The sequence below is a fragment of the Eretmochelys imbricata genome, chromosome 5 (genome assembly GCF_965152235.1).
Source record: "Eretmochelys imbricata isolate rEreImb1 chromosome 5, rEreImb1.hap1, whole genome shotgun sequence".
Lineage (NCBI taxonomy): Eukaryota > Metazoa > Chordata > Testudines > Cheloniidae > Eretmochelys > Eretmochelys imbricata.
In genome coordinates this window covers 20,141,489-20,164,072 of record NC_135576.1, presented here as the reverse complement: position 1 = coordinate 20,164,072, position 22,584 = coordinate 20,141,489, and the positions used below count along the sequence as shown (strand labels likewise).

The following is a 22,584-nucleotide window of genomic DNA, read 5'->3' as shown; positions in this document are numbered from 1 at the left end:
TTCTGCAGATGATATCTGAGTTTAAGGCCATGAGAAATGATGAGACACCGAACTTCTTGCAGTAAAGAAGGAAGGAAGGGACTTTGTAGCGTGCTAGAGACTGGCCTAAGAAAAGCAAATATGAGAGAAAAAGAACAGCAGAGCTGAATGGCACTGATGGAGCAGAGCTGCAGAGATGCATCTTAAATTGGTTGACAGATTGAGAAGGAACAACAGAAATAAGGGGCTGCCTGGAAATGCTGAAAGAGGAAACCCAATCTGGTATGCAAAAACATTAATTGTGGAGTTGTTACATCTGAGCTTCCTAAAAGAGGTAAAAGTGGAGAGATCACATAGGATGCTGCTAACCTCCCTCCCTCAATAATAATAAACCTGGAGACTTTAATGTGAAAATTCATGATTATCAGCAGAAAAAAATAATTAGGAAGGAAGCCAGAGAGCATTCAGAGCTCATATTCAAAGACCACAAGCTGCAATTTTTTTCATGGCCTCTCTGCCCTAACTTTAGAAAAGGGGAGAGAGCTGGGGGAAATTACAGCAACACTCAGATATCTGCTACAGGTGGGAATTCCCATTTAAACTCTCATTCCGGTTCTAAAATCAGCATTATACAGTTAGAAGCTTGAAAAAAAAGTGTGGTGGGGGGGAAACAAACTCCAGCCACTTGGGATAAAAATCCAAATCTCATATGTAGAAGACAACTCTCCATAGGCAGTAATTACAGATAAGCGTCTGAAAAACACTTGGCAAACAGTGAAATCCAGGAAAAAGAAGATAGGAAAGAAAAGACAAAAGAACATCTCCAGCGACTGTATTGGCAATGGCAGTAGTGAAGCTGAACAAGAGAACTTGGACACCTGAGAATAACCTAAAGACTAACCAGAAGGCACTTCTTGGGAGTCACCAGGAATGAACAGTTGAATAACAACTATGTAAATGCTATAAAGGAAATAGTATGAATTTGCTTTAATTGGGGGTGATCATTAACAGTTGGGTTCTGTATTTTAAAACACAGATGAAATAAAAGGACAATAAGACGAAGGGGGCAGGAAGGGATCCAAAGATGGAGGAGATTGGAGAAAATAAAGAGGGGATTGGGAAGAGTGTTTAGGGGGTGCTGTGTAAATCCTCCCCATAACTCAAATGATCAGATGGTAATCTATCCCTAAGGTTGAGGGTCAAAGTGAAAATTGTACCTCCTTTGGATTGCAAGAGAAATCCAAGCGCTCGTGGGGAGAGTACAGAGTTCAGCAAAGCACAGTCATTTGGGGATTATTTTACATGTTATGTTGGTATTTTATTTGTGGTTTTAGAGTAAGGGGAATGCAGAAGAGGAGAGGGAAAAAACAGGATGCGGGGGGAGGCGGGGGGAATTAATACAAGAAATGTATGTATGGAAGTTTACAAAACAGAAACCAGGCTATATTCAGGAACACAATCATGAATGCAACATAATCAGAACAGGTGAGACATTGACCAGAGAAGGATACATGACATCAAACAGCTAAATATCACAATAATTTCAAGTTTTTCAATAAGCTAAACAATTACTCTCAATGGTCTTCCTAAAAGTGACATCTTTGAATGTAAAAGGGCTCAATGACGTCATTAACAGGGAAAAAAACCATGGTAGAATAGAATTAAAAAAAAACAAAACACAGATTATTCTTGTTCAATAAACTCATTTCAGGATGGATAAATTATGGTCATGAAAGTTAACCGGTTTCAGCAGACATTTTTTGCTTCAACCAAAGAAAAGAACAGACTAGTGGGCATAGTATTTGATAAACACATACCTTTTCAAATTAAAGACCAATTTAAGGATAAAGAGGGACAATTTACATTGTTGATGGGCACAACTGCTGGGTTTTTAATATCAGTGTATACTCCCAACCAAAAGCAAAAATCTTTTTTAAGGACTTCTTTAAAACACTGCCAACACTTCGGGAAAAGAAAGATTATACTTGGAGGACATTTCAAATGCACACAGAATCCTTACTGGGACAGATCTTATAAAAAAAGACAAGGTGGATAGACAAGCAGATGCAGCCCTAACTTCTTTGTGTCAACAGTTCACTCTCTCAGATTGCTGGAGAGAACTGCATCAGGGGAAAGAGGTTACACATTTTATTCATACCATCATCTGTTACATACTAGAATAGCTCTAATGTTAATTCCTAAATGCCTAATGAAGCAGATGAGTTCTGCAAAAGTTCTCCACATTACGTGGTCAGATCATGCACCAGCTGAAGTAATATTTGCTGGCTGGGATGGGTCACAAAGGTCATTTTTTTGGAAAATGAACTGCTTGCTTCTCCAAAACAAAGATCAGATTGCAGCAGTTAAACAGGACACTACTCAATATTTCCAAATAAATTATACAGACAGTACAGAATCACAGAATATCAGGGTTGGAAGGGACCTCAAGAGGTCATCTAGTCCAACTTCCTGCTCAAAGCAGGGCCAATCCCCAATTTTTGCCCCAGATCCCTAAATGGCCCCCTCAAAGATTGAACTCACAACCCTGGGTTAAGCAGGTCAATGCTCAAACAGCAGCTACTCTGCTATTGGTAGTCTCCACTGGAAAAAGAAAAATAGTCCAACCATAGAGGACTGTCTCAAAAGATATGGAGGTTGTGGTTATAGAAAATTAACACAGAAAATGTACACAGCAAAATAGACAAAGGACAGATGGATATTTGGTTACCTTTTATTCAGTAGTCAAAGTACATTCACATTCTACAGATTCATCAAACCTCAGAATAAAATAGTTCAAATGCAGAAGCTGCATTTTACCAGTACATCAACAGATTTTAAAACATAAGTGTGTAATACAACTTGTTATACATTTTTCTTTTCAGTTGCTACAGTATCATTTGGGGGTGTTGTTTGTTTTTTTTAATTAAGGCATTGTTTACATTAGAGAGTAAATTTTCAGCATAGTACCATGTGATTTAATCATGATTAATTTTTATTAATGTCAATAGGAGTTGTGTGTTTAAATCCTTTGCATTACACTGAAAGTTTACTCAACATAACCAATAATATGCTTTATTTAAAAACTTATTTTCCAAAATTATCCTTGTCAACTTCAAACAGTGAACAAAGGAGAACCGAATGATAAATATTAATAAAATGATAGAAAAGAAATTAAATTTAAGCTATATATTAGGAATTATTCCCCACCAACAAGCTCTAGCAGGACTATCCTGCACCTACTGAAGTCACTGAGAGCTTGACTACAGACAGGCAAAGGCATGATAAGTAAAAACACATGCCTGTTCATTGTCCCGATTTAAAATTGTGTCTCACAGAAGCAACGGGCCAGTGTTTTTGGTTGTTAAGTGAAAGCTAAGCTTGAGTCCACCTACATAGGCAGCTGTTTCCTCTTCATCACGATGTGGGTATCTGGATTTGCCACAATTTCAAGACAATCAGTTTTTGGCCAACAGAAATCCTGCATGGGTAGCTAATCTGATTTGCAGATGCAAACTACAACTGCATAATGAGATGTTACTCAAAGTGTTTAGCCAGTAAAAACACTCTTTTTGGGGAGAATTACCAAAATATAAAAAGATTTAAATTTTAAGGCATATTTACTATAAGAACTGAAGTGTAAATTAAGTAGGCTTTACTGGCTATATTATCTGCTGTAAACCAATCTCTTTGTAGAACACTGAGTTGTTCATGGTGCAAAATCAGGGATTGGTTGTGAGAAAGAGAAAGAGGGGAGGGATGAAGGAGCAGTGTGAAAACAATCACATGCTTTCTGGAACAGACACATTTACACCAAAGAATAAAAACTTCTCTCAGGACAATAATACACACCTTAAATACAGAAAGATTAAATACAAGGTTTAGACTTACTTCTAGATCTAACGGCAATTTCAAGAAGAATCAAGTTCTTAGGTTAGAGAAGTCCCATCACATAGACTATTTGGAAGTAGGGTGTTTAAAGGACTAGATAAAAATACTTTAGGAAACCTCCACTGGAAAGGGGTACTCTGTTGTAAGTGACCTGATCTCTCTTCCATCTCTAATTTCCTTTATTTTAAATCAACAAATCTACACATTAATTAATCTATAGAAAACTCACCCACTTTCAGATGCACTCACTATATACTGTTTTTCACTGGAAGCAGAGGCTTTGGACAAACATGTAATTGAAGCTGTGTGACCAAACAACAGCGCTCTGGGATTAATCTAGAATTACAGAAGTAAAGTATACAGTAAACACACTGTACCTACTATTAACAGAGCAGTTAACCACATAACCAGAAAGACAAGAAAAATTTTCTAGAGGATTTTATATAGATAGATAGATAGATAGATGCATTATTAGTGCACCTGTGGTAATATAATATTTTAAAAGTATGAATATTTTATGACAAGCTAGCTCTATGACAAGCTGGTCTGCTGTGCAAGAGAACCAACTGCCAGCAGGTGCTGAAATGAAAGTATTTGAAAGACCCATAACTTTATTCAACCTGGCTCTACCAAGGGTTTTTAAATCGGATGCTAAATTTGGATAAGTCATGCTGTTTTACTATAAAAATAATTAATTCATAGTTTCCATTAAACCGTGTCCTTCCCCAAAATTAAGGGTTTTAAATTTAAAGTTTAAAATAAAACAAAAAATTATTCAAATTTATGAAAGACCATATCTACTTCATGACCTATAGCTAGTATTTCCACTCCACTCAAAGGTTTCTGGTTGTATTAGACACTTGCATGTTTTGCATGGGCATGGGTTAAAAAAAAAGTGCCTTTAACTGCTTGAGAACCGCAGTTACCCAATATAACTCCACTGCCTGATTTGTGTTACTGCTTTTCTAAGAGGATTGCTTTTTAACTGAAAGCTATTTGTTTCCAGCAAATCACTATAGGCCATAAAAGCCCATCTGAGATGGGCACTTGCAGCTGTAAGAGTCAGCAGCTGAAACGTGTAAGTAAGCAGTCTCAATCTCAAACTATCAATCTCCCTTCTGATCCTGTTTCTAAAGAAATAAAGGCTGACGAATAAGGATGTGCTTTTTTAAAAGTTAGTATTTAAAAAAAATTAAATGTAAATTTCCAAGATTAGATGTCTGTTTTCATAAACCAATCAGCTGAAGCTGAAAGAAATGCAGCAGCTTTTGCAGCTTCTGGGTCAAGAAAGGTCATCAGACATGGGAAGGGAAATATTGGCTTTAAAAATTAATTACCCTAGCCAACATTAGCTCCCAGGGAACAAGGATTGGAAAGGCATGTGAGAGAACTCTCATTTCAGCTACTGGCTGTCAGCTGAGATGAGCAATTACTGGCTTCAAACCTCAACTAAAAGGTTTACCTACATTTGTCATTCATATCAAATTGATCTAGCAGTTTGTCCCCCAAAACGAAAAGGCCCAGAAACAAGTGACACGAGATACCAATCTTCAGCTGGATTTATTGATTTTCCACGATGCAATGATTTTTTATTTAAAAATATCAAATCTCTTCTGGAAAAAAAAACACTAAGCCTATGAATATCAATAATTAATACTGAATACTAGGCACTAGGGTTTAGAGTTTTGTCCAACAGAAATCCTGCATGGATAGCTAATCTGATCTGCAGATGCAAACTACAACTGCATAACTGAGGTGTTATTCAAATTGTTTAGCCAGTACAAATACGCTTTTTGAGGAGAATTTAAAAAAAGATTTAACAGTTAAGGCATCTTTTATTATAAGAACTGCAGCGTATATTAAGTTAGCTGTACTGGCTAAATTATCTATTGTAGACCAAGCTCTTTACATAACACCGAGTTGTTCATGGTACAAAATCAGGGATTAGTTGTGAGAAAGAGAGGAGGATAAAGGAGCAGTGTGAAAACAACTGCATATTTTCTGGAACAGACATAATTATACCAAAATATAAAATCCGCTTTCAGGATAATGATACGCACCTTTAAATACAGAAACATTAAAATTCAAGATTTAGACTTACTTCTAGATTTAATGAAAGATCCCAGAGAGATATCTGTCCATCATGACATCCAGTGACAATCATTGAAACATCATCCATTAACAGTATGGCTGATATGCAGTGTGTGGGAGCTTTGCGACCCCAAAGCACGATTGGTAGAACAAGGCTGTTTCCTGCCATTTTGCTTACACTCCTGTAAATTTATCAAGATCATAAATATCAGAGATGTAAGGTTTCAAGGCTTTTGTCATTTTGGCAGCCTTAAGGATTTAAAACCCCAAAACCAAAACTCTATAAACTGTGCAAAAAGATTACGGCATTGGTCAGAGCTGATTCACTTACCACATCCTCATCCCCAGACAAACTTATCATCATCATCATCATCAATTATACCTACTGTAAAATACAAAACGTGTTCAAGATTTTTTTCCCTAGTCATTGAACATTTTAAAATGTGTCTTCAAATACTAACCAGGGACAGAATAAGAAAGATACTTTAAGAAATCATCTGTAACACTCAGTGGTTTGTGATATTATTAGAACCTCAAGATGCATGCAGGAGTTTGTATTATAATATATTGTTGCTTACACTTTTTTAACAGGTGGGTTTTCAACACTGAACTCAGCCATTTTTCCCCAAGTGTCATTCTTCTCTTACCCAAAGTGTTTAAGAAGTAAATGTCTGAAGTGGTGTATACTAGTATCTATTTGCTAGATGCCCAGTCAACAGAGTCCTGACATGGTTTATTTTCCTCCTCATTCATCTGACATTTAAAAAATACTGACTTGAAAAATACTTTGATACTTTAAAAATCTCAACTGAAAGTAGGCACTGCAATATTCTGTAGATTAACTGGATAAATCCCAAAAGTATTTTTATTTGAATTACTCTGAGCTGATGTTGTGGGAGGTTTTTTTTTCTAAATTACGTTTATAATATTGAAATGCATAAAGTATGCTGTATTAGCCAGAGTTACAATTCACAGAACAGTCAAAGGTTATTACAGTCTCCTCATTCATATTCAGACTAGTCTACAGTATGTTACGCTGAACAATTGTGACCCCAATAAGAAAAAAAAAGTTAGCCAATCTCATGATGTTTTGGGGGCCCAACACAAAAGATGATGGCTACGACATCATCAGCAGATTTTTGAAAATAATATATTTTAGGTTCTTTTTATATGCCTTCTGGGTTTTGAGCCTTTACGGTGCACTCACAGCACATTTTCAAGTTTGTCTCTGCAACCACGAGGACTAGAAGGTTACATCTTTTCCCCTAATGAAAGCCAGATTTTCACGTCATCAGAAGACTCCAAGACCTGGCGCTTTAAGAACACCACCAACTACTGAGAGACTTGTCATAAAAATCGCTAGAGTAAGCAACACTGACTTTTTCTGCTTCCTCCCTGTCTCAGTATTGCCAACTCCAACCATTCAAGAGACATGGGTCACATTCCAAAAAGCCATGAAATTCACTTAGAAATCATGAGATTTTTAAAACCATTTTGCTTCTATTTGCTTTTTGAGCCTCTAAGGTTCACATTTCCAAGCTTTTCTCTGCAACTGTGCAGCTAGAAGGTTTGGGAGGTGGGGGCTAAACGGAAGCTAAGATTCTCACATAATCAAATCACTTAAGATTTGAGACAGTCCCCTACCCCGACCCCCCAACACCAAATATCTCAAGATTCACAATAAAAAAAACTCAACGAAGTTGGCAACATGGCTGCCTTGCAGCAACCGGGACAACGGTGCTAAGTGAAAGTCAGCTAACAGAGATTTAAAAAAAAAAAATTATCAGACAACCAGAAAGCCAGATTCATAAGGGTCTGGAAAGCAGAGGGGGAAAGAAAGCCTCCAGCCAAAACTCAGATGTTTGAATAGGTCTAAAAGTAGCTATTTCACTTGGACCAATGGGTGTATTATCTAGTTTGGAAGGGGTGGGGTGGGGGAGAGTCAGTGGACTGCAAAAACAAGATTAATAAATTGTCTTTATCTACTTTTTTACCAGTTCTTGTATTTAAACTCAGAACAGAATAGGATTGAACATTCAGAGAAGTTCATTTCTGGTTTGAACACAAAGCCTGTTGTGGTTTCCATCCTTCTAGCACATGCCAGATGGTTCCCTCTACAATATGGCTAACCTTTTAAGTACTTTAAAGTTTCTTTTCAAAACCAAAATACTGTTTCAAATTTAGCCCCAATCAGATTAGGTATATTTTGTAACTGGTTAGCCACACACTCAAAGATGGCCTAGCAAACTGAAATAGCAGAAGAGCCTGGTTCCTCAGCTCTGTTGGCAGCTCCCTGTCAGGAGTCCAGCTGTCTGCATCCACTCCCCACCCGGAGCCAGGCAGCCTTGTCAATTTCATGATTCCCAGCTACAAAATTGAGGCAATAGCCTAGCTCCCCGGGGAACAGGAAAGCCACCTGGGGCTTCTCACCTCTCACTTCCCCATCAGTAGTGGGGGAGGGGTGAGCCTCCTCGCCTCAGCTCCCAGCTGGGAGTGGAGTCCAGCCGTCTGGGCTTCTTGCCCCAGATACCAGCCAGGAGCAGGGTTCATTCTCCCCCCACTTCCCAGCCAGTCCAGCCACCCAGCTCTCCAGAGGAGCAGGGGAAGTGGTGCTTTGGCTGTCCAGCTTTCTTGCCAATTTCACTGCTTCTTCCATGAAATTGACAAGAGAGCCAAGAGCAGACCTATGTAAGGCAGTGTCTACACCGACACTGCGTCACCCCACCTACACTAATATAAGCCCTACGCCTCTCGTGGAGGTGGAGTTATTATGTCAGTATAGTAGGACAGTTACATCAGTGGGACAAGGCTGTAGTGTAGACACGGTCATAATTAGGTCAATATGAGCTGCTTTACGTTGACCTAACTATGTAATGTAGACCATCCCTCTGTCATCTCACCCAAAAGACTTGTGCCTGTCTATACTATAACTTCCACCATTTCTGGAGAATTTTGATAATATAAATGCAACTTGGATCTCAGAACCACCAACAGCAGCATATGATGAGTTTGTGCCTGGATGGGCAGCAAGTTGAGAGTTAACAGCTAACTTGTTATGTAATCAGTGCCTTTCTAAATTTTCTACCCATGTTGCCATAACACATACTGTATAGCTAAGTGACCTCTCCTCTAAGCAGATGGAATTTTTAAAGGAAACAAAGCAATTTTTAGTACTAGCTCAGAACACCGTTAAAGAAAAAAAATTCTTATAAAAAGGCAGCAAATATGTAGCAGCTATTATAAAATGTGGCTTAATTCTGAAAAACAGTTAAGTATAAAAAAACCAGCACCTTCTTACTCAACAGAATTGCTCAACTGTGTGTATTCAGAGCCAGAATTGCAGACTTTCTTTTTTTCCACCAATTTTTTTTACTGCTTTTTATTCCAGTTATCCATGCAGATCCAACAATGCTATTGGAGAGTAAGGTGAATTCTGGCTTGTGCATTTTTAACATAATTGCTAACCAAGTTATAATTCCAGGCGCAAATTCTGCTCCCAGTAAAGAGAGACATGTTGCACAGATGCAATTGAGAGCAGAATTTTATCAACTGAATCTTTATTAATGGTACTGGCATAAACCAGAAAGAAAAAAGCATGACAATTATTTATTAGCAGTATTACAAGAGGGTCTAGACTAAGATCTCTGATTGCATTTGCAAAGTTGGCAGGTTTTTTTTTTAAAAACTTTTTTTTTTAAACTTTGTAACCAAATAAATGTTGTATGGAAAACTGCATTATGGGTTTCCAAAGTCATTTTTCAGAGAAGTACTGTGCTTTACAAAGACTATCATTTGAACTATGCTGGTACTATTTGTGACATACTTCAGTAAATTAGAGTAGTTCCGGTCCACGGTGCTTTCCTATGATCGCCTCATGGCTGCTGACCAATTGAAATTATTACGTAATGCCAATTTATTATGGGGTGTCCAAAGTTTAATATCTTATTAATGTGCCAAATACATGCTGACACACCTCATCTGGAAAAAAAAAATTGATTTCCTGATACTGGAAATCAATTTTTTTTCCCTCCTGCTGCTGCCCTTTCACATCTCCCCTTTTCTCCTGCATCCCCCGCCATAGTTTTAGAGGGTAGAAAATGCTCTGATATTCGAATTCTAACCATTAAAAATATAACTAAAATGAACAGAAGATTACATTTGTGCTTACAGATATATTTTTTCCCTTAGCACTCTAAAAAGTTTATTCATCATTTATGTGATGTTTTTATACCAATTTTGACTGTTTATAATATATGAATCAGTCATAGTGAAAGTCTGCTTATGCAGAGCTTGTCAATTTGATTCCTGTCATAAATATAAAGGGAAGGGTAAACCCCTTTGAAATCCCTCCTGGCCAGGGGAAAGCTCCTCTCACCTGTAAAGGGTTAAGAAGCTAAAGGTAACCTCGCTGGCACCTGACCAAAATGACCAATGAGGAGACAAGATACTTTCAAAAGCTGGGAGGAGGGAGAGAAACAAAGGGTCTGTGTCTGTCTATATGCTGGTCTTTGTCGGGGATAGACCAGGAATGGAGTCTTAGAACTTTTAGTAAGTAATCTAGCTAGGTATGTGTTAGATTATGATTTCTTTAAATGGCTGAGAAAAGAATTGTGCTGAATAGAATAACTATTTCTGTCTGTGTATCTTTTTTGTAACTTAAGGTTTTGCCTAGAGGGGTTCTCTATGTTTTTGAATCTAATTACCCTGTAAGATATCTACCATCCTGATTTTACAGGGGGGGATTTCTTCATTTCTATTTACTTCTATTTTCATTAAAAGTCTTCTTGTAAGAAACTGAATGCTTTTTCATTGTTCTCAGATCCAAGGGTTTGGGTCTGTGGTCACCTATGCAAATTGGTGAGGCTTTTTATCCAACATTTCCCAGGAAAGGGGGGGTGCAAGTGTTGGGAGGATTGTTCATTGTTCTTAAGATCCAAGGGTCTGGGTCTGTAGTCACCTAGGCAAATTGGTGAGGCTTTTTACCAAACCTTGTCCAGGAAGAGGGGTGCAAGGTTTTGGGAAGTATTCTGTGGGGAAGGACGCGTCCAAACAGCTCTTCCCCAATAACCAGTATTAGTCTGGTGGTGGTAGCGGCCAGTCCAAGGACAACGGGTGGAATATTTTGTACCTTGGGGAAGTTTTGACCTAAGCTGGTAAAGATAAGCTTAGGAGGTTTTTCATGCAGGTCCCCACATCTGTACCTTAGAGTTCAGAGTGGGGGAGGAACCTTGACAATTCCAATAACTTCTGTTTATATCAATCCTCTGCTATCTAAACTACATATCTTCCCTTTGGCATGGAACATGTTTATGCCAATCAAGCATGAGGAAATCCGTACACAGAGTAAAAGCAAACTATATACACAAAATTTTCCTGCACTTTCCAACTAACTTGCTTAGCTTAAAATACCTTAGTAATGTATTTTGCATTTAATAAATAAAAATGTTGAAACTTAAATTACCCCGCATCATTTTATAAGGTGCCAGTCCAATTTATAAAAGCTTCCATAAAAAGATCCATTTCGTCTCCTTTTATTTGCTAACAATTCAGAGAAGTGTAACAAACAGGGCACAGTCTCTCTTACATCTCTCATATTCTGGAATCAAATGCACCTGTGTAAGTCTCAACACTATGTCACAGTTCAAAACTGAACCAGCTAAATATCTGAGTATGGGGTGGAGAAAAGGGCTGTGTTAGTACGTGGAAATGCCATTCCTCCTGCATACTGTTATGTAGATGTGCATGACGCTTTATGGGTAACTAAAAACACTGTACCTCCTAGGACCTAGGAAAAAACACACCCCTGACTGACAAAAGTTTTAGCACTGAAAAGCACCAGTATAGACGGTGCTTTATTACCCCTCGTTCGGGGTGGTTATATTTTATTGCCAGGAGAGCTCTGCCCCGGCGATAAAGCATGACTGCACTGCCCATGTGGCAGCGTTGCCACGGCCGCTCTGTAATTTGGGCAGTGTAGACATACACTAACTATTCCTTCCGCTTCCTCCACCACACGTATCTTTTAGCATGTTACCAGAGCTCAGACTCCAACTAAATTACAAAGTAACTGATTTAGGTCTTGTCTACACTTAACTACTATAGTGGCGCAGCTTCAGCATTTTCAGTGAATACACTAACTATACCTATGGGAGGGATTCTCCCATCAGTGTCTGTAATCCACCTCCCCAAGTGGCAGCAGCTATATTGACAGGAGAAGCCCTCCCATCTACACAGTGCTGTCTACTCCAGGCATTATGTTGATATTACTGCGGCACTCAGGGATGTGGATCTTCCACACCCCGAGCACCGTAGTTATACCATCATAAGTTGCTAGTGTAGACCAAGCCCAGAAAAGCAGCCGGAGTAAAGCTGATGTATAGTCAAATTCAGATAGAACCTAAGTAAGTTAATCATGCACTATTCCTACTTATCCACTACAGAAAAGGGCTTTGTGAACACACATGACAAAGTCTGTTTGTTCCCAAGAACTCCAACACTAAATACTGTAAAATGGAACTAAAAATGCATTCTGCAAATTAAGGTGAAAAACAAACAACACATACACCTCCCACTTTGCTTCTAAAATGACAAAATTAAAAAAAATAAAATTGCTCAAATAGAGAAGTTAGCCCATAGAGAATTTCATCCTCAAACCCATCTGCAAGCATGTTACTTGAGCTTTATTGTCTTTCTCCTCTTAATTATTCCCATTGAACCAAATTCAGAACTGGCATATGCAGATACAATTCCATACATCTTGCTTACGCAAGCTAGGCACTGTGGTTTGTGTCTGTAATCCCAGTTACTTGGCAAGCTTGGGCCACCAGGTTGCCTAAGGAGGGGTGAACTAGCCCAGGTCAGAAATGGAGCAGGTCAAAACTCCCGTGCTGATCGTATGAGGAGAGATTAATAAGACTCAGACTTTTCAGCTTGGAAAAGAGACAGCTAAGCAGGAATATGATAGAGGTCTATAAAATCATGACTGGTGTGGAGAAAGTAAATAAGGAAGTGTTATTTACTCCTTCTCAGAACACAAGAATTAGGGACCACCACATGAAATAATAGGCAGCAGATTTAAAAGAAACAAAAGGAAGTATTTTTTCCACACAATGCACAGCCGACCTGTGGAACTCCTTGCCAGAGGATGTTGTGAAGGCCAAGACTATAACAGAGTTCAAAAAAGAACTAGATAAATTCATGGAGGATACATCCATCAATGGCTATTAGCCAGGATGAGCAGAGATGGTGTCCCTAGCCTCTGTTTGCCAGAAGCTGGGAATGGGCGACAGGTGATATAGTTCACTTGACAATTACCTGTTCTGTTCATTCCCTCTGGGGAACCTGGCATTGGCCACTGTCAGCTGTAGCTCACGAAAACTTATGCTCAAATAAATTTGTTAGTCTCTAAGGTGCCACAAGTACTCCTTTTCTTTTTGCGAGTACAGACTAACACGGTTGCTACTCTGAAACCTGTCAGAAGACAGGATACTGGGCTCAATGGACCTTTGGTCTGACCCAGTATGGCCGTTCTTATGATCGAATCTGGCCTTTTGTCTCGTCCCCCAAAATCCTGGCTTTTATACCATCCCAGTGTTTGGAATCACCTTTTGTATGCCAAGAAACCTTCCCTGTTCAAAACATTTGTTTCCTTCAGGTTTCCTATACAGTATTACATTAAGCTCATCTTGGCCTTCAACATCTCTTGGCTTAACAGAGCTATCCCACATAAACTGAAGTTACCATGCAAATGCTTCTGGGAGGAAACTTTGTGTGTGTTTTGCCAAGTGTTGCCTACAGTTATTTAACACCATAAATAACAATGTATGCAGCCAGCGAGGCCCAACACTATAATGTAGCATATTTTTAATGGATAATGTGCAATGGGTAGAATTTTGAATATACAGAAACACAGAAAACGCTCACAGTGAGAATAGCATAGTTCTGGAAAATTACTGATGAATACATCATAGCTACCAAGTGGCAAAGTCCATAAAGCAGCAGAGATACTAATTTTTTTCCACAAAGCCCAAGCCAAGTGAGTAACATGAGCTGTCACTTACTGTGGATAATCAATTTGTGGCAGCCTGCATCTTGTGTTTGATTAGACTACATTTATAAAGAACTATGATTTAACAAACAAGAATAGTGCAGAACCAAGGTAGATAGTGATAACTACAATACTGATCAAATTACATCAGAATGACTTTCTGTAGCAACATGCCTGAAAATTTATTGTTGATTGTTATGCAATGCCAGATCAATTGTTCCCTTCCTGACTGTTCCCAATAATTGAATTGTAACACAGGCAAGAAAAAATAATTTAAAAACCCATATACGGTTACCTTCTAATCAGAACAGTACATTATTGAAGAGTTGTGATATTTCATAAATACTTTAGCTAAAACATACTAGCAAAATTTTGTTAATAAATAGATTTTCAAAGCAACATGTACACAAAAATTTCAACCACAACTGTATCTAAAACTAAAGCAAAAGTGGTGGATTTGTGCACCTACACCACAGTAATAAAAATTGCATATTATAGTCCAATAAACGATACTAGATACATAGATACATAGATATTTAGATCAGAAGGGACCATTATGATCATTTAGTCTGACCTCCTGCACAACGCAGGCCACAGAATTTCACCCACCACTCCTACAAAAAAAAAAACAAAAAAAACCTCATATCTATATCTGTGCTATTGAAGTCCTCAAATCGTAGTTTAAAGACTTCAAGGAGCAGAGAATTCTCCAGCAAGTGACCCGTGCCCCATGCTACAGAGGAAGGCGAAAAACCTCCAGGGGCTCTTCCAATCTGCCCTGGAGGAAAATTCCTTCCCGACCCCAAATATGGCGATCAGCTAAACCCTGAGCATATGGGCAAGATTCATCAGCCAGATACTACAGAAAATTCTTTCCTGGGTAACTCGGATCACACCCCATCTAATAGCCCATCACAGGCCATTGGGCCTATTTACCATGAATATTTAATTACCAAAACCATGTTATCCCATCATACCATCTCCTCCATAAACTTATCGAGTTTAATCTTAAAGCCAGATAGATCTTTTGCCCCCACTGCTTCCCTTGGAAGGTTGTTCCAAAACTTCACTCCTCTGATGGTTAAAAACCATATTGCCTCACCCACGCTGTCTCACTGGCATCCTGGGACCAAAATGGCTAAAACACTGAATAAATCATCCTGACTGCTTTGTAAACTAGTGGAATGTCTTAAAACAAAATTGCAGACAGCAAGGTATTTTCAAGGCTCAGTGTTTATAAGAAGAAAAAATAAAGAGTTTATCAGCAACTGAAGAGAAAAAGTTAGTGCGGGACTTACTCCAGTCCTACAACATCTGGACTAGAGCCTCACTTTCCCAAAGCGCTCTTCCTGATCTGCCTCCCAAAAATTCACTCCTCCAGCCATAGCACTTGTATAAAGGGTGTGGAAAGATGAGCTAGAGTTAATACTGAAAACAAGGTATTACCTTTGCACTCTTTTATACATACAAACATATGTGCCATTCTTTTCACCTCTATGATTAGGAAAAATACGGTCTCAACAACAAATACTTAAACTATTAATCTCACTACAATAACCCAGCATCCGTATTTGTTAATCACAATTAAGTGATACCTCACCAGGAATGTAAACTAACAGTTTATAGTTTTGAAGAAAAATGACAAAATGGCAATCCGTCACTAAATACATAGAATAGTGACAGTCTCAATATGCACTATGGAAAATACTTTGTACACATGACTTTTTATTTCCTACTGCTTATATCCCAGGAAACTAACAGTAGCACATTCTTAATTTGTAATAACTCAATTTTACATCACCTTCCAGATGCCAATGCCAATATTTTCAAAGTTAATGCAGATGTTTCTCTATTAAAACACAAGCTTCATTTCTTCTCCTCTGCCATTTTTCCACATAAGTCAAAGTTAAATGTTTTAATCAACTAATTTATAAAACTTAACTGATCAACATTACATATTAACTATGAATTTCACAAGTCTCAAGGTTTCAGAAAAATATTTACAAACTCATAAAAAAGACTTAGAACATTTTCACATCCAAACACCTTGTAGAAAACAAACAAAGAAAATATCCTGCAAAATGTAGGAAATTTCTTGAAAAATATAGACATAAACAGCAAAATAAAATTTGTCTATTTTTATACTTTTACTGGAAAAGATATTTAAATTTCAGAACTTTGTACCTAAACACAACACTCCTAACCCTCAGACTGTTTAAAGATGAAGTTCTTTAAAAAAAGAAACAGATTATTCTCCGTAACTACCTGTTTTCTTCTAGTTTTTTATTATGGTATCTCAATGCCTTCATTAAAAACTTCATTTTCAGGAACCGGCTCATGTTAACAGATGAACAAGTTGGGCTATGATGGGTACAGCTTCTCTATCATTACTGAATACCAAATACATCTCTTGTTAAAAAAAAAAAAACCCACATTTAATGTCAGTAAGCAATCAATACTTTTACATCAATGAACTGCAAGCTACAGTAGCAGACAAACGTATCTACTAGCAAATGATCAAAAAGCAGAAGGGAATGAATAATTACATAATGCAGTATCACATGTTAGTTGTCAGTACTTCTTCTCTGGAGGACTCTGGCAATTTTGTGGAGGACCTGGAATGTGGCATTAAAGTTGGATGCCTAAAAGTGAGCTGTATCTCTCCCAGCCTAAAGGTTTCCTTGCATGACATTCAGGAAAATTAATCCAAATTAACTATATGTGTGAATTTAAGGTAGATTAGCTAAACTGAATTAAACCCCGGAGTGGACACATTCAGAATTAAAGTAGCCTAACTTCAGTTTACTTTATTCACTGAATTTTTGGTTTAGCTTAATTCAGAATTAAAGTGGCTTTAATTTGGTTTAGTTTAATTCATTGAATTAAGATGGGATGAATTACATTCCAGGAACTTTAAAATTGCCAAAAGAAAAGGAGTACTTGTGGCACCTTAGAGACTAACCAGTTTATTTGAGCATGAGCTTTCGTGAGCTACAGCTCACTATTTTACTACTAGAAAAACACAAACAGAAAAATCTGAAGGAAAAAAAGGCTGTTTTAATATATCATGTACTTTACTCTCCATTCTGATATATTTAACCTACTTTGCAGTTCACCTTCAAATCACCGTGTGTGTGTGTGTGAGTGAGTGTGAGAGAGAGAGAAACAGAATTATGTAGAGGGCAGTATGAAGGAAGAATTGGTGTTTGAGTTGGGAGAGGCCTGTGTAAGGGAGAAGCAAAGGAAGAGGATCTTTACTCTGATAAATCATAAGAGACTTGTCAATAGTGGAGTGCCACACCCCTTCCTTCTGTCCCCACCTCTCCCATCCCTTTTTCCTCTTGCATACTTCCCTTTGCTTCCCCCCACCAATGTCTCCAGACACTCCTCTCCTCTTGGCCCTCTGTACAATCCTGCTACCTGCCATGCATCTCCCCAAAGCCCACTCAGCCCATCATGTCCCCTTTAAGACTGCGTCTATCAGCTTTCTCTTCCACATCCTACACAGACCTTAACTCTCCCCCTCATGCTCATCTCTTCCTGATGGTCCACCCTTATACGTCCTGCGGCCCACTGCCTCACCGGGGTGAATGCAGAATGCAGCTATCTAGAAAAAATGTCAAGAGAAAATCTTTTTTTTTTTTTTAAATTGTGTTTGTCCATAACTCAGATATCTGATGGATCTGCACATTTCCACTAGCTAATCTTTGCATAGCTCAAACATTAATCCTGAATAAGATGAAGTGAGCTGTAGCTCACGAAAGCTCATGCTCAGATAAATTGGTTAGTCTCTAAGGTGCCACAAGTACTCCTTTTCTTTTTGCGAATACAGACTAACACGGCTGTTACTCTGAAACCAGAAATAACTGTGTATGTTTAATTAAGTAGCTACATCCAAAATATTAAGAGAAGTATGTGTAAGGGTAAGTCTACATTGCAATTAAAACCCAGGCTCATGGGGCTTGGGCTAAGTGGCTGTTTAACTGCAGAATAGATGCTGTAGCTCAATCTGGGAGGGTCCCAGGGCTCGAGCTGCAGACCAACCCCGAATGTCTACACCGCAATTAAACAGCCCTTTAGCCTGAGCCCTGTGAGAGCAAGTCAGCTTGCACAAGCCAGCTGCAGTTTTTTAATTGCTGTGTCCACATAAGCACAGTTGCCATAAATTCCAAACTTCACTTACCCACTTAGGGTGCTATGTATGGCGAGCTAAAGAAAAGTGTGAAAAAAGAAATATTTTTAAAAGGGAGTTTCACAGAAAAATCAGTAAACACTTAAGGGGGGGGAAAGACATATGAAACCCAGTTGTCCTCTTGAGTGTTATTGTGCCAATTTTGGAAACTCTGTCTATACTACCCGCCAGATCGGCAGACAGCGATCAATCCAGCAGGGGTTGATTTATCGTGTCTAGTCTAGATGCGATAAATTAACAGCCGGCCGCTCTCCCATCAACTCCGGTACTATACCGGAGCAAGAGGCACAAGCAGAGTTGATGGGGAAGTGGCAGCAGTCAATTCACTGCGGTGAAGACACTGTGGTGAGTAGATTTAAGTACTTCAACTTCAGCTATGTTATTCACGTAGCCGAAGTTGCGTAACTTAGATCGATCCTTCCCCTGCCGTGTAGACCAGGCCTAAGTTCAATCACTGAAGTGTGGAAAACAGGGATTTCAGTCGTGGTTAACTACAAGTGACAGGCTCAATGCCATCTTAAGAAGCAGCAGTTACTGATGTCTCCATAATATACACAAATATTTTGCACACACATTTATTAACAGAGTTTCAATTCTGTTTTCTATAGTAAAAGAAAAACTGATAAAATCATCAGTGTTAGCAGCTCAGGATTTAAGAGCATCCCTGCCACAAACTAATATGCACACACAGGAAGTCTTATATTACCAAGTTTATGTTCATATTTAGTCAGTGAGAAAGTAACTCCTTTAATTACAAGAGAGTCCAAAATGTCAGATAATCATATTAAACAAATACAATGTTTTTAAAACATTTTTACTATGCATTCTGCAGCTGGAAAAATCACTACTAAACAAATTTTAAACTCAAATGAGAGTCAAAATTTAGGAGATCAAATGCATTAATCTGGAAAATTATTTCAGATTACTTTCTGGTGCACAAATTTATGACTGATAGTTGGAAAGAAAGATAGATATGATCTGGGTTAAATTCCTAATCGAGCACAGTTATTGTAATCCATGCATTTCCGAAACAAGGTGTGCTCCTTGAAATTTTGGATTAAAAAAAATCTTATATAAACCTCTTTTATTCAAGCCAGAGTCCTCTCTAAACTAAATTGCATTTTCATTCTTAACAAGATATATCAAGTGGATCAATTGAGTCTAGAGGCCTCTCAACAGAAAACCAAAGAACAAGGTTGAGAGTTTTAAGAAACTGGATATTTATGACTGAACTCAAGCATGGGACACTTTTATATTACCTAATGTGTAAAATAGTAAATTAGTCACCATCAAACCAAGCAAGTTGGTATACTAAAGTATAACTGAAATCACCACCTGAGCAAGATGCTTCAGCATAATAAATCTAAGATGAGTTAAAAGCCTATCCTTAATGAGTCCATCACTCTTCCCCATGTCTCAAGCATGTAAACTATAGAACTTAATATGACACTAATGTGTCAGATATATTGCCTTTACTGTTTAAATTTTCAAATTTTGCACATGCTTTTAATTCCTTCAATTGAAAAACAAACTAGGGGAGTGTGGTATAGATGAAATTACTAAAAGGTGGGTGCACAACTGGTTGAAAGACTATATTCAAAGAGTAGTTATGAATGGTTTGTTGTCAAATGGGAAGAATGCATCTATTAGAGTCCCGCAGGGTCTGTCCTGGGTCTAATACTATTCAATATTTTCATTAAGGACTCAGATAATGGAATGGAGAACATGCTTACAAAATTTGTGAATGGCATCAAGCTGAGAGGGATTGTAAACACTTTGGAGGACAGGATCAGAATTCAAAATCACCTTGATAAATTTGAGAATTGATCTGAAATCAACAAGATGAAATTAAATAAAAAGATAAACAAAGAACTACACTTACAAGGAAAAATCAAATGCACAAATACAAAATGGGAAAGAAATGGCTATACAGTATTACCACAGAAAAGGATCTGGGGATTATAGTGGATCACAAATTGAACATGAGCCAACAATGTGATGCAGTTGCACGAAAGGCTGACACTCTTCAGAAAGAGTATTAAAGCAGCATTATAGGTTAGACATGGGAGGTAATTATCCCGCTCTACTAAGCAAAGGCAAGACTTCAGCTGGAATAGTATGACCAGTATTGGGCACTACACTTTAGGAAATACGTGGATGAATTGAGGAGAGTTCAGAGAAGGTCAACAAAAATGACAAAAGATTTAGAAAAATCAACCTATGAGGAAAGGTTAAAAAACTGGACATGTTTAGTCTTAAGAAAAGAAGACTGAAGGGGGACCTAATAACAGTCTTCAAATGTGTTAAGGGCTGTTACAAAAAGAATAATGATCAATTGGTCCCCAAGTTTGTTGAAGGTAGGACTGGGAAGAATTGGCTTAATCTACACACAGCAAGGGAGATTTTGGTTACATTTGGGCAAAAACTAACTATACAGACAATTAAGTACAGGAATAGGTTGCCAAGTGAAGATGTGGAATCCCCATGATTGAAGGTTTTTAAGAACAGGTTGGCCAAACACTTGTCAGTGACGGTCTAGACTCTAGGCTTACCTTGTCCTGCTTCAGTGCAAAGGATGGACTAGATCACCTGCTAACATCTCTTCCAGCACTAAATTTCTTCGATCCTATGATACGGCATTATCATGGGTTGAAAAATCCACTCATCAATTTGGCTGGGATAAGTGCCATCAACCTCTGTAGAATCTAAGTTTGCATTTAAAATAAAATTAGTTCCTAATCCTTACTATTGTGAAGATAACTTTCTGAACACGAATCAAGCACAAACAGATATGATTCCTGCGTGTGAAAAAGCTGCTGGACCTTTTTACTACTCATGACTTCTCCAAGGTACAGTAGAACTTTCAGTGCAGACAGTCTGTTCAGACAAAACTTTGGTACTGGAGCTGTTCACCATAAAAGAGAACCTAAAATGGATGCTGAGGCAGGGTACATTTCTCAGACACAAAACAGGAATACACCCAAACAAAAATTAATCCATGATAGGAATCGCAGTATCTAGATAGGAGAGGGTTTTCTCACCAGTGCATTGCCTCTGGACAATGACATTCACCATCTTCGGTGCCAGTCATTAAATCTCCTTGCTAATCCTCTGCATATTTACTCCTGAGGGCATTCTATGCCAAAAAATCAAAAATTCTGTGCCAAAAAAATTAAAATTCTGCGCACAATATTTTAAAATTCTGCAAATTTTATTTGTCTAATAAATGTGGAGGCTCCAGCATGGCATTGGGGAGCACAAGTCACTGCTGCACAGAGGTGGGAGATCACTGTGCAGCTCCCCTGCCCCACAGGACATGGACTCAGCGGTGAGGCTGCACCCAATCCTGACACAGAACAAGGACTGGGCCTGCCCCAGAAACATCCCAAGGCCCTGTTCCTCCATGCCAGGTGCACCAGGTGTGGGAGGCAGGCTCAGCAATGCAGGATCCAAATGTGGAGGGGCTTAGTGTGGGGTGATCCAGGTGTGAGCTGAGAGGGTTCTGTGTGGGGCAATCTGGGTGCAGACAGTTCAGTGGGGAATGCAGGTGCAGAGGGGATGTGGATGCACTGGGGCTTGTTGGGCAGTTTTGGGTGCAATGGTAATGGAACTCTACAGGGGGATGCTGGGGGGAGTGGGGATCCTGGTGCAACTGGTTGGGTCTCGGTGGGGTAGGGATCTGGGGGGCGGGTGGCTTGTTGTGGGGCTCATCAGGGGGGTTCTGAGTGCAGGGGGTTAAGGTTTGGCAGGAGGGTCTGGGTATGAGGAGGTCTAGATGCATGGGGGTAGGGCAGACCAGGGAGCAGCACCCTGTACAGGGATCCCTCCCTCTGCAGCTAAGGAGCAATGGGTGCAGGAAGCGGGAGGTAGGGGAAAGAGAGTTTGCAGAACTTCCTGCAGCTGGGAGAGAAATCTGGAGGTGGGTCTGACCCAGCCCCGGATGGCGTACAGGGCAAGAGGAAGTCTCGTCCTCCCTGGTCCAGCCCAGACTAGCAGCTGAGCTGGGCGCAGGGTAGAAATCACCAGCCGGGTCTTCCCTAATCCCACCTCCTGCCCCACAGTGATTTACCTCTCTGCCAGCTGCCCTGGGCACCTAAAACATACTGCTGGAGAGGGTCGCATGACCGCTCTTGGGTCTTCCCTGTCAGAAAACCATTTTTCTGCAGGGAAGCAAAGAAATCTGCAGAGGACATTAATTCTGCACAAGCGCAGTGGCACAGAATTCCCCCAGGACTACATATTAGATGACTGGTAATATTTCCATGCCCTGGATGCAAGTAGGAAGAGGGATGTGTTTAAGATTGGACATCTACATATGCATGTACATATCTGTGACAACTATGGGAAAGATGATTAAGATATGTTTTTAAAAAGTACTGTTTTGCAA

At 39.0% G+C, this 22,584-nt stretch overlaps 1 protein-coding gene across 5 annotated transcripts in view; it reads right to left on the bottom strand.

Annotated features, from left to right (window-relative positions):
• The window catches only part of WDR7 (WD repeat domain 7), a 370,274-nt gene that overhangs the window by 341,282 nt on the left and 6,408 nt on the right, over positions 1–22,584 (bottom strand). For 3 of the 5 annotated variants that reach the window (XM_077816700.1, XM_077816695.1, XM_077816696.1), the window contains exons 1-5: positions 20,750–20,783; positions 19,931–20,025; positions 18,189–18,214; positions 5,969–6,140; positions 4,097–4,203 (exon numbers count right to left, since the gene is read on the bottom strand). In XM_077816700.1, coding sequence (XP_077672826.1) covers positions 4,097–4,203; positions 5,969–6,140; positions 18,189–18,214; positions 19,931–19,948 — 323 coding nt within the window. In that variant the 5' untranslated portion in view covers positions 19,949–20,025; positions 20,750–20,783. Of the gene's footprint in view, positions 1–4,096; positions 4,204–5,968; positions 6,141–18,188; positions 18,215–19,930; positions 20,026–20,749; positions 20,858–22,584 lie in introns of those variants that run through there. The other 2 variants (XM_077816699.1, XM_077816698.1) reach the window with 2 other exon arrangements.